The 13,121-nt window shown below is 47.9% G+C and overlaps 1 protein-coding gene across 2 annotated transcripts in view; it reads right to left on the bottom strand.

Annotated features, from left to right (window-relative positions):
- LOC120915260 (C-Jun-amino-terminal kinase-interacting protein 4-like) overlaps positions 1-4,796 on the bottom strand; it is a 187,797-nt gene extending 183,001 nt beyond the window's left edge. For both annotated transcript variants that reach the window (XM_040325629.1, XM_040325630.1), the window contains exons 1-2: positions 4,421-4,796; positions 1,280-1,654 (exon numbers count right to left, since the gene is read on the bottom strand). In XM_040325629.1, coding sequence (XP_040181563.1) covers positions 1,280-1,624 — 345 coding nt within the window. In that variant the 5' untranslated portion in view covers positions 1,625-1,654; positions 4,421-4,796. The remainder of the gene's footprint in view (positions 1-1,279; positions 1,655-4,420) is intronic.
- Positions 4,797-13,121: the final 8,325 nt, after the last annotated feature.

Here is a 13,121-nt window from a genome sequence, read left to right as displayed (position 1 = left end):
TAAGGTCCGTTTTGTTAGGTTGTTACAGCATTTAGACACTTTATAAAATAGAAATTGACTCTGGCCATCTTAAGTGTGGGCATCATGAAGCCAGACTGTATGACTTCCTGGATTTCAGCCTTGCAGATCTCGCACATGCTCAGTGCTGCACAAGCAGTGTAATAGGTTTCAGATCAGGTTTCAGCACCTGTACTGTCCAAGTCACATGATTCTTCGAGACTGGGGAGTGCACAGACTCCTGGAAAGTTACACCCACTACATTCCCAGGAGTCTGTGCGGTGTAGGTTAGGAAGCTTAAGCACCTAGGTGCAGGAAGAGGGAAGATTAACTATTCTGCCTAGCAACAACACTTTGAAGGCATCTAAAAAAAAAAAAAAAAATTCTTAAAGGACTAATGACATTTTTTTAAAACGGTTTATCACAGGTGATGTGGCAAGTGGCAATCCACATCTGGTGGCAGGCGAGGTGGCAAGCGACGTGGCAATCCACACCTGGTGAAAGGTGACGTGGCAAGTGACAATCTACACCTGGTGGAAGGCGACGTGGCAAGTGACAAACCGCATCTGGTGGCAGATTCTGCATTATGGCGAGTCTGAACTATTTCATTTTATATTACAATGCAACTACAGAAATAATGCGCTTCAATCATCCCAACACCATATCAGCCATTGTTCTATGATAATTGAAGCGCTAACACCAGTCATTTGCCCCACAAAAAGCTACATAACAACCCAACCCCCCGGGCCTTGGCCCGATTCTATTCCACAACGCCGGTCCTCGTGCCAAAAAGGTTGGGGACCACTGACTTGGGGGATATTTGTACTTTACTGGCATTTTAGCGCCTCAGGAAATAAGATATAGACCGTCAGTACATAAGGATTGAGCAATTTTCAGCTATATACCACTTTGTGGACTCTATAATTTTCCATTATACTAAATAATATAGACCGATTTGGGTTATTTTTTACGAAAGTAGCAGAATTCCTTTGGCCTAAATTTATGAAGAAAGATTAGTTTGTAAACGATTTTTTTCAAATTTTCTGTATTTATTTGTTTATATAGGAAAAATAAATCATCCAGTAGGGATCAAATACCACCAAAAGAAAGCTCTATGTGGGTCAAAAAGAAATTATATAAAAATTGTTTTGCATGACCGAGCAATTGCCTGTTAAAGTAGCGCAGTACTGAATAGCAAAAAAATGCCCTGGTCATGAAGGGGGTAAAACCTTCCAGAGGTGAAGTGGATAAGGCAATGTATAGATTTCTAGAGGTCTCTTACCTCTTCAGCTCGTTTGCGTCCATCGCGTTCCCTTTCATATTGGATCAGCAGCCTCTGATTATCTTCCTGCAGTAGCTCCAGTTGGTCCTCTCTCTCCCGAGCCCTGCCAGACGTGGATTCCAAACTTTCCAACACCGACACCATGAGGGGCATCAGGCCTGTGACCGCCTCTTGTCCATAAGCTGCTACCAGTTTCTCCAACTCAGAATAAATACTACCGGCCAGAGCCGTGACCATCTCATCATACACTTCTAAGGAGTTTCCTCCCTCCATATTATCCATAAAGATCTCCTCCAGTTTATCATCCATGGTTAGCCGCAATTCTGACGAAGATTCTCTGGGCATTGAAGCTTCACGCAGCCACCGTGTGATCCCCTGTCATAGAAATATACAGAGTCAGTCAGTGTATTGACAGCACTCAAACGTGCCAGATAACAGAACGATCGACAACGAATTCTACAAAATTATCAAGTTGGGCATCCATTGAGTGAGGCAAAAAAATGACATGGCCGATCGATGAGTGACAGAAAGTGACGGTTTCAATTGAACCAAGTGGATCAGTTGTGCCAGAAAACAAAAAAACTCAATAGTACAGGGTCGATCGACGGCGTTTTTGTAGACTGATCAGAAGTGATTCACAAGGGTACAAAAAAACAACCAACTCAGTGTCCGTGTCCTGCCACAACTGTTTGACTTGGGTCGGGTAAAACCGTCACTATCTGCTGCTTATCACATGTTTTATGTCTCACTTGATCGATGTCCGATTTGATTGTTTTCAGATCTAATGTTGACTAATCAATATTAATTGCACAGTATACTGTCACCACAACAGACATTCCAAAACTTCAAAATATCTCCACTGCAGTGGAGGTAATTTTTCTTGATAATATGGGTCATGGAGTGTGGTCCCAGAAATCACCAAAGGGCCACACATAAAATACAGGGAATATTCATGATCAGACACAGTAGACTCACAACAGAATACAGTCAAAGACAATCATACCAAAGTCATAGTCAAAGACTATTGGTATGGTGCAAGAGATGGTCAGAGACTGCAGACACGACAAAGGAGATAGTCAGAGACAGCGGACATGGCACAAGAGATGGTCAGAGACAGCGGACATGGCACAAGAGATGGTCAGAGACAGCGGACATGGCACAAGAGATGGTCAGAGACAGCGGACATGGTACAAGAGATGGTCAGAGACAGCGGACATGGTACAAGAGATGGTCAGAGACAGCGGACATGGTACAAGAGATGGTCAGAGACAGCGGACATGGTACAAGAGATGGTCAGAGACAGCGGACATGGTACAAGAGATGGTCAGAGACAGCGGACATGGTACAAGAGATGGTCAGAGACAGCGGACATGGTACAAGAGATGGTCAGAGACAGCGGACACCAAGGATGTACAGCATAAAAGAAAGAATACAAGGCCCGGCTCACACTGGCATTAAAAGCAGACGTTCCCGGCTTGTTGTTAGCGCTCCTCAAACATCTAGTAAAGCATTCCGCAATCGATAATATGGACAGGGCACAGAGCGGGTCTCATTATGAAATCGTGAAACATTTCCATTGCTGTGCTTCAAAAATGGAGCTTCATGTGGAGTTTGGAAGGAGTTGAAGCATCTCAGCTACTTCCATTCATGTCTATAAATGTGTCTGGACTCATCTGCGGTTCCTTTATGGGGACGTTCGTGGTGCGTTAAGAACCAATCAGTGAAGTGTAAAAAAAATGAGGCATCTGGGGTGCGTTTATATTATAATGTGCTTTTAGCATACATTAAACAAGGCATGTAGGGTGTCCGGGGTGTGCTTTTAATGCTACAGAAATGCGACAAACACACGAACGTTACCGCAATGTTGGTTCAGCGTCTGTATTTTTAGCAAGTGTGAAGAAAGTCTACCAGTGAAGTTGGTCATACAACCCACAATATGTGAGCGATCTGGGTATGGGCGATCTATGTACAGGCGATCTGGGTACGAGCGATCTGGGTGATCTATGTACAAGCGATCTGGGTATGGGCGATCTATGTACAGGCGATCTGGGTACGAGCGATCTGGGTGATCTATGTACAAGCGATCTGGGTATGGGCGATCTATGTACAGGCGATCTGGGTACGAGCGATCTGGGTGATCTATGTACAAGCGATCTGGGTACAGGTGATATGGGCAATCAGGGTATGGGCGATCTATGTTCGGGCAATCTGGATAGGGTAATCTATGTACGGGCTATCTACAGTATGTACGGGCAATCTGGATATGGGTGATAAAGGTACAGGCAATCTGGGTACGAGCCATCTATGTACGGGCAACCTGGGTATGGGCAATATCTGCGATCTGGGTATGGGCGATCTATGATATAGGTACCGACAATATGGTTATGGGCAACCTGTGTACGTGCGATATGGGCGATCAGGGTACGGGCGATCTGGATATGGGTAATCTATGTATGGGCAATCTGGATACGGGTGATCTATGTAAGGGCCATCAGGGTATGGGCGATATGGATACAAGTGATATGGGCGATCAATGTACGGACGATATGGGCGATCTGGATACGGGCAAATCTATGCATGGGCGATCTGAGAACAAGCGATATGGGTAATCCATGTACGGGCAATCTGGGTATGGGCGATCTGAGTTGGGGGGAGCTATGTAAGGGCCATCAGGGTATGGGTGATATGTATACGAGTAATATGGGCGATCAGGGCGATGTACGGGCGATATGGGCAATCTGGATACGGGTGACCAGGGTATGGGCGATCAGGGTACGGGTGATCTATGTATGAGCGATCAGGGTATGGGCAATATGGGTGATCTGGATACGGGCGATCAGGGTACGGGTGATCTATGTATGAGCGATCAGGGTACGGGCAATATGGGTGATCTGGATACGGGCGATCAGGGTACGGGTGATCTATGTATGAGCGATCAGGGTACGGGCAATATGGGCGATCTGGATACGGGTGATCAGGGCGATCTATGTACAGGCAAATCGAATATGGGCCATTAAAAAAATTGAACAACGCAATGCACGGTGTATTGGTGAACTCTCACGATCGATAAATCTATAATAAAAACAAATGACTGATCAGCCACAAACATGAAGGGTCTGTGAAAGCGGAGCACATAATGACCTGGGTTAGGATTGGTACTCTGAGCGATCAGAAACATCCACAAGATTCCAAATCCATGGCGATCCCTGTAGATGTCTGTGGTTGTATCGATGATCATATCGGTGTGTGAGTGTCCAGCATTGTTCTGTTCACAGGGATCGGACGATGCCAGCAATGACAGCTGATCCCTGCGTGTCGGACGATCCTCTCTAGACACACACACCAGCTTCCTTGTAAAGTTTGGCCGGCTCAGCACATCTCCGGTAGGTTCCTCATGATCGGACAATGGGGAAGTGTGTGACAGCTCCGGGCAGCCATGGAGGACACAGCGCCCCCCTCCGGTCCCGATCCCCCGGCCCCCGATCTGATCTCTGCAGATCCTGTGACACTGCGCTCGAACTTACAGGAGTCACTGATCGGGGAGGGAAGGAAGAAGGCGGAGTCCGCAATATGAGTAGCGGCAGTATGGACCAATCAGCAGAGGGTACCAGGAAGGTATTGACCAATTGCGGGATCCTCCAGGTTGGAAACGACAAGTGGCTTCCTGAGCTGTGTGGAGTCTAGGAGGTGATGGGAGGAGTAAGAGCCTACCTTCTGGGAGAGTCATGTGACGGCCGCCTCACGTGACCCGCCATTGGCATTGGACACCTGAGGAGCGGAGTGAGCCGAGGCCGTCCTCCTGCTAACCTTTCCCGGGAGGAGGATGGATGAGGAGGGGACGGGAGGGGAGCAGCTGTTGTAGCGACCAGGAATAGAGCTGAGCTCACTGCATAGCTCTAATATGGAGGCACAGTCCTTATCCGGAGCCCTCTGTGTTCATTACACTGTCACCGAAGACACAACTTCACTAGTTCGTGTTCTATAGAGGGGGGAGGGGATAGAACACCTGGCAGGTCTTTATTCCTTTCTGTGCCCCCCAGGGAGACCCCCCCCTCTCTCCCTCATGTTTTTTATTATCACTATGAATGAAGGTGAAAGACAATATTGTGTTGTCACCAGAAATATAATATAGGGGGAATCTTCCAGTGGGGACACTACCGGGATTGCCTCACTTTGGAGGAATTTCTTCTCACTTCCTGTTGTGGCCATGGGATGGATGGCATAATAAACCTAATAATGGGGGTATAGCCCTCCCATAGGCTCCATTTACACCAGAGGCGTATCTAGTGAAAATGGCGCCTATGGCAAGCACTGAAACCATGCCCCTCTCCAAGCTCCTCCCATCTAACCTCCGGCCGTGAGTGATGTTACGCCGCCAGGATGGGACTACTAAGTGCCTTGGGGGGTAGTGAAGTGGCAGTGCTGACAGGAATGGCTGGTGCTTGTGCTGGGTGCAGGAGCGCACCGGGCACATTGTACAGTAAGGTAGAGAGACTCAACACTACAGGACAGCTAGCGGCGGCTAGTGTGTACTGCGGGAAGCATTGGCGGTACTTCACCTGCGCCCCCCTCCCTCCAGCAAATTGTACACCCCCCAGACCAGGGTCTCCGTCCTCCCTTGTACCGGTCCGGCCCTGCTTATAGGCAGTACAGTGGTGCGGTACCCAAACTAATGGCTGTGCGGCTCGCGCATCCATTGCTTTGACACAGGCTGGCTGTCTGATACAGAAACCGGCCCACTGAGCCATCAGCCGTCTGGGAAACTCCCGGTAGTCCCGATGACCAGTACATCCCTGCTGCCCAGCCCCTCATGAGCGCCCTCTTTATATGACGCCCATGGCACGTGCCATACTGTACCTTGGATACGCCACTGATTTACACCATCTATGCAGAGCTGGATCTAGACTGTCTGATCAGAGAACATAACCACAATTCTGTGTGATCACTGACAACCTGTCACAGATGCAGGGGACCCGGTATTACCAGATCACCTCCAGTCAGGACCCAGAGACCATGTCTGACTGCTAGTGCAGAGCCAATGCTGGCATGAACAGGGAGCACTAATCAATATTGGCCTGTCATTCGATTAGGATGATTTAACAGAACATGTGCCCCCTTATATCAGGTGTCCCCTGACATCAACCATCCCCATCCAACTGTCCCCATGAGAGCCTCCCCTACATCAACTGTCCCAATTAAAGTCTCCCCTACATCAACTGTCCCCATCAGAGTCTCCTCTACATCAACTGTCCCAATTAAAGTCTCCTCTACATCAACTGTCCCCATCAGAGTCTCCTCTACATCAACTGTCCCCATAAGAGTCTCCCCTACATCAACTGTCCCCATAAGAGTCTCCCCTACATCAACTGTCCCCATTAGAGTCTTCCCTACATCAACTGTCCCCATTAGAGTCTCCCCTACATCAACTGTCCCCATTAGAGTCTTCCCTACATCAACTGTCCCCATTAGAGTCTCCCCTACATCAACTGTCCCCATCAGAGTCTCCTCTACATCAACTGTCCCAATTAAAGTCTCCTCTACATCAACTGTCCCCATCAGAGTCTCCTCTACATCAACTGTCCCCATAAGAGTCTCCCCTACATCAACTGTCCCCATAAGAGTCTCCCCTACATCAACTGTCCCCATTAGAGTCTTCCCTACATCAACTGTCCCCATTAGAGTCTCCCCTACATCAACTGTCCCCATTAGAGTCTTCCCTACATCAACCTTCCCCATCAGAGTCTCCCCTATATCAACTGTCCCCATGAGAGTCTTTCCTGAATAAACTGTCCCCATGAGAGCCTCCCCTACATCAACTGTCCCCATCAGAGTCTCCCCTACATCAACTGTCCCAATTAAAGTCTCCCCTACATCAACCTTCCCCCATCAGAGTCTCCTCTACATCAACCGTCCCCATCAGAGTCTCCCCTACATCAACTGTCCCCATAAGAGTCTCCCCTACATCAACTGTCCCCATACGAGTCTTTCCTACATCAACTGTCCCCATTAGAGTCTTCCCTACATCAACCATCCCCATAAGAGTCTTTCTTGACATTAACCGTCCCCATCAGAGTCCCCCCCCCTACATCAACCATCCCCATAAGAGTCTTTCCTACATCAACTGTCCCCATTAGAGTCTCCCCTACATCAACCTTTCCCATTAGAGTCTCCCCTACATCAACCGTCCCCATCAGAGCCTCCCCTACATCAACGTCCCTATCAGAGCCTCCCCTACATCAATGTCTCCATCAGAGCATCCCCTCACATCATTTGCAGACTGGTTCACGGATCTGAATGCATCTCAGGCCTCGTACACACGACAGAGATTCTCGGCAGAATTCACCGAGAAACTCGGTCAAAACCCGGATTCTGCCGAGAATCTCTGTCGTCTGTACAGTTTTGGCTCGATGGAGCCGCCGAGGAACTCGACGAGTAAATAGAGAACATGTTCTCTATTTTCTCGTTGTCCTCGTTCTTCTATGGGAGAAGCCGGCCCGCCGAGCTCCTCGGCGGCTTCATCCCAAAACTCGACGAGGAACTCGACGTGCCAAGCACGTCGAGTTCCTCTGTCGTGTGTACGGGGCCTCAGACCTGGAAAGATGCAGATAAACCCTGAGGGGGGAGGTTGCTGTGGCACTGCATGTTTTGGTGTGTGTGTGTTAGCAGATATGTGGGGGGACTCTAGAATTAATTGAACTTTCACACACCAACTTTCACACACCAGGACTGCACTTTGAGCTATACTTTAATCCCCATCTAATCACTGTCCAAAGCTTACTGCCACAATTTCCGCAACATCTCCAAAACCAATCCAATGTCACCATAAAACTCCTAGTTCACCCCCCTAGTCATTCGCTCTCACCTTAACTACTGGAACACCCTCCTCATTGGCTTACCTTTACATAGGCTATCTCAGTTTCAATCCATCATGAATGCAGCTGCCAGACTCATTCACCTTACCAACAGTTCAGTATCTGCTAGCTCTCTCTGCCAATCCCTTCATGTGCTGCCACTCACCCAACAAATTAAATTCAAATTACTAACAACAATTTACAAAGCCATCCACAACCCAGCCCCAGCTGCATCACTAACCTAGTCTCAAAATACCAACCAAATTGTTCTCTTCGTTCCTCCCAAGACCTCCTGTTCTCTAGCTCTCTTGTCACCTCCTCCTACGTTCGCCTCCAGGACTTTTTTTGAGCCTCTCCCATCATATGGAACTCCCTACCTCTGTCTACTTTCAGACGATCCCTAAAAACTCAACTCTTCAGAGAAGCCTATCTATCCACCACCTAACAACTGTAGATTTATTTTCTCCAAAAGCTCATCCCCCAAAGCTCCACCTCCATAGATGTTGGGATGCTCCTAGATGCATAGTGTCTCTTGTTGCTGAAGGAGGACGGGGTGCCTACTCTGAGCACTGGCCGGTCTCTTTACACCATTTATTTGTTGGTCGTGTGGGACCCAGGCAAAGACAGCTGAAGAGCAGATTGTTACAGGACAATGTTGGATTCACTTTACAGGTGAATGTGTATACAGGCATACCCCGCTTTAAGTACACTCACTTTACATACACTCACGAGTAAGGACATACCCCAGAGTGTATGTAAAGTGCCTTACAAGTACTGTACAGACATTTTCCAGCCGCAGTTGAAGGAGCTGAAGCTTCGAGAGCATAGCCCGTCCTGTTCCAGTGTGCCCCTGACACCCCCACTACAGCCCCTGAGACCTCAACTACAGCTCCTGACAACCCCACTACAGCCCCTGACCCCCTACTACACCCTAGAAGTGAAAAAAGGTATTGTTTCACTTTAAGTACATTTTCGTTTTACATACATGCTCTGGTCCCGTTGTGTACTTAAAAGTGGGGTATGCCTGTATTGAATATAACCCAGCATAAAGATAAGAGGGATAGGGGGATAAACAGGTAAGGGAGAGGTGAAGTTTATTTTTAATTACCTCCAATTTAATTATAACATCCAAGTGAAAGATTTAAAACCAACATGTCAGAAAAAAATTCAAAAACGGAATCACTGAGTTAAAAAAAAGGATCACCCCCTTGTGTCAGTATTTTGTTGAATGACCTTTTGCTTTAAATACAGCCGTTAGTCTGTTGGGATATGTCTCTACTAACTTTGCACATCTAGGCCCAGATTCACAAAGCACTTACGCCGACGTATAACAAGATATGCCGACGTAAGTGCAAATGTGCGCCGTCGTATCTGTGCGCCGGACCCACAAACTAAGATGCGCCTAAAAACAGGCTTCATCCCGCCGACGTAACTTGCCTACGCTGGCGTTGGGTGGGCGCACATTTAGGCTGGACGCATGGTGGCGCTCCCATTGATTAGCTATTCAAATATGCAAATGAGTGAAATACGGCGATTCACGAACATACGTGCACCCGACGCAGTGCATGTAAGTTGTACGTCCGGCGTAAAGTTATTCCCCATAAAGGAGGTGTAACCCAGCAGCAGACATGCAAAGGTCTGCACCAGGGAACACAAGCTGGCGTATTTTACGTTGGATGTGTCTGGCTGGGCGTAGGTTACGTTCATGCCGTATGCAGTGATCCTGCGTAGTTTAGGCAGTTGTTCTGACGTGGTTGTGAGCATGCGCAGGGGGATGCGTCCACGTCTCGGCGCATGCGCAGTTCGTGATACGTATCTGTCTGGCGCTCGGCCCATCATTTGCATGGGGTCACGCCCACTTCCACCTACGCCGTTGTATGCCTTCGAAACCCAGCGCAGCGTTGGGAGCACTGGCTTGGTGAATTCCATGCTTGCCTCTCTGCGTTGGCATAGTGTACATTGTTTGCGCTACGTAGGGTGACCAGGTGTCCCGGACAGTCCCGCATTTTGCAGGTCTGTCCCGGGCACCTTTATTCCAGGACAATACAGTGTCCCGGAATGGAACTGACAAAGCCACCCCTTGGGCCAATCTGATGCACCCAAAAAAGGCCGCCACATCACCGCTTTACTCACTGACAGTACTTGTCCTGGCCGGGAATGCCTGGAGAAGCACAATCCCCGCCCCCCTGCTTGTGATTGGAGAAATCATAAATCCCACCTTGTTTCCAATCACTGTGCTGTGATTCGTTACAGCACAAGCTGATTTTTGGGAAGGGAGGGTGTCCCTGAATGACAGTTTGGAAATGTGGTCACCCTAGCACTATGGCGGCGTAATGTGCGCCTGCTCTCTGTGAATCTGGGCCCTAGACTTTACAATATTTGCCCACTCTTCCTTGCAGAACTGCTTAAGTTCCGTTAAATTTGATGGTGACCGTTTGTGGACTGCAGTCTTCAAATCATTCCACAGATTTTCAATAGAGTTTAAGTCTGGGCTCTCATTCAGACACTGTGTGGTAATTTCTGCTGTGTTCTTTGGTTCGTTGTCATATTGGAAGGTAAACCTTCTTCCCATTGACAACTTTCTGGCAGAGGGCAGCAAATTTTCCTCAAGAATGTGATGGTATTTTGCCCCATCCATTTTCCTTCTATCCTGATAAGTGCTCCAGTCCCTGCTGCAGAGAAACATCCCCATAACAGAATATTACCAACTCCATGTTTTACTGTAGGAATGGTGTTAGTTCAATAGTGAACTTTATTGGATTTCTGCGAAAGATAACGTTTGGTGTTGAGGCCAAATAATTCAATTTTAGTCTCATCTGACCATAACACCTTTTTCCATGTGGCCTCAGAATCTCCAAGGTGTGTTTTGGCAAAGCTCAGTCGTGACTGTGTGTGGCCTTTCTTGAGGAGTGGCTTTTTTCTTGCAACCCTCACATACAAGCCACTTTTGTGGAGAATTTATGATATTGTTGTCGCATGCACACCATGACAACTCTTTCTCATAAGCAACTGCTTTAGAGTTGCTGTAGGCCTCTTGGTAGCCCCTCTGGCCAGCTTCCCCCTGGCTCCTTTTTCCAGTTTGGAGGAACGTCCTGATCCAGGGAGGGTCTGTGTTGTACCAAATACCTCCCATTTCATAAAGCAGAGGTCCACCGAATTATTATTTTTTTAAGTCATCAGCTACAAATACTGCAGCTGCTGACTTTTAAAATAAGGACACTTGCCTATCCAGTGTGCCCGTGATGTCGGCAACCGAGGCCGACCCGGTCCTCGAATGCTACTGCTGCCATCTTTGGTAAGGGACTCAGGAAGTGAAGCCATGCGTGACTCACGCTGCGCAATGCCACTGGTCCCTGCTGTCTTGTGGGACCGTGCGTTTCCCAGAAGACAATGGGGGGAGGGCACCGGACGTGGCGTAGACTCCTGCAGATATTGCAGGGGTCTATGCCTGGAATGGGGTGCAAATACCTGTCTTAGACAGGTATCTGCTCCCCCCTGAAAGGTGCCAAATGTGACACCAGAGGGCGGGTGGAATCTGGACAGCGGAGGTTCCATTTTTGTGTGGACCACCGCTTTGATAACAGACTTCATTGTGCTTTTAGGGATTAATAAAGCCTTTGGCTGTGCCCCCACACATTGTAAAAGATGGGAAACATCGTTTGGTTCTCCAACTTTGCTGTAGCTGTGATCGTCGGCTTTTGTGATGGGGAAGAGATTGGGTGCATTTCTGTTTCCAGGAGGAGGAGAATTGTAATTGGCCACTGCTAAAGCCAATCACAGTCCTGCTAGCCCCGTCCACCATCTGGAGGAAAATGACTCGCTTGGTTGCCACTACCAATCTCAGAAAGAAGGGATTTCACTGTGATAAAGAAAACCACAATCAGGTGACAGTTTGTGGAATTACTGTTGGAACTTGGAACTTTGTTGAAATTATTCCTGAACGTTTGCGTCACTTACTACTGAACCTCTGCATTCTGTGTCCCTTTAAGCCACAGCCAGTATTCAGCGCCATGAAAATCACACCCAACCTCTTTTTCTCAGCTGCAGGGGCCCAACTTATGATCTTGCACACAAGCCCACTGCTTTCAGAAAATGCCCCTGACCTGAGCTCATCATTGCGCATCCATTCCATATGCTTGTATGTGACATCACATACATCAGACATTACATACAAGCACGTGATCTGAAGTGTGGAGTTGCAGGAATTGGGGCTTATCTGAGGCATGAGAGTGCAGGATGTTCATTTCTCACTAGTAAAGTAATTTATAGCATTTACTTTATAAAAAATCTCTTTTGTGATTGAGAGTGTGAAGTTATATAAAATCGGCACACTGTGCTCACAAGGTTGCATACCCCTGGTATAGAGAGATACATGTGTGGTGTGCTTCAACAGTTTGTTCCTTTTTTTTTATTTTATTGTTTTACTTCTGCATACCTTGTGGTGCATGTTTTCCTATGTTTAGTTCACAGGCTGAGATTATGTAATAGGACTGATGTAGCAGATTTAAACATTTCCTCTGTTTCTATTTCCCCAGTGATCAGACTGCAACATTGTAACTTTCTATCAGTCTACAGCAGGGGCTGATCTGTAAGGCCCCTTTCACACCTGCGGACCGTATGTCCGCTTTTTCATCCATCCGTTTACGGATGAAAAAGGGACATACATTGGTCCCTATGAGATTGCGAATGTCAGCAGATGAACATCCGCTGACACCCGATCTTGCCCGCCTCCGCAATGATCCGATTCTGCAGACGGAAGAAAACCCTATTTTTCCTTCCGTCTGCGAATCGGATCAGATGAGAACGGACATACGGTCCATGTTAATCTGATCCCCCCATAGGGGAGAGCAGAGAAAAGACTGGGCGGTCCCTGCACAGTGTGCGGGGACCGCCCTGTCATTCGCCGGCTCAGCGGGGATCAACGGAGCGATCCCCGCTGAGCAAACGGAGGTTTACAGGGCGGATCATTACTGAACCACCCAGTGTGAAAT

Source organism: Rana temporaria, chromosome 10 (assembly GCF_905171775.1).
Source record: "Rana temporaria chromosome 10, aRanTem1.1, whole genome shotgun sequence".
NCBI lineage: Eukaryota > Metazoa > Chordata > Amphibia > Anura > Ranidae > Rana > Rana temporaria.
The sequence above is the reverse complement of the archived record's forward strand: the minus strand, read 5'-3'. Positions and strand labels throughout refer to the sequence as shown.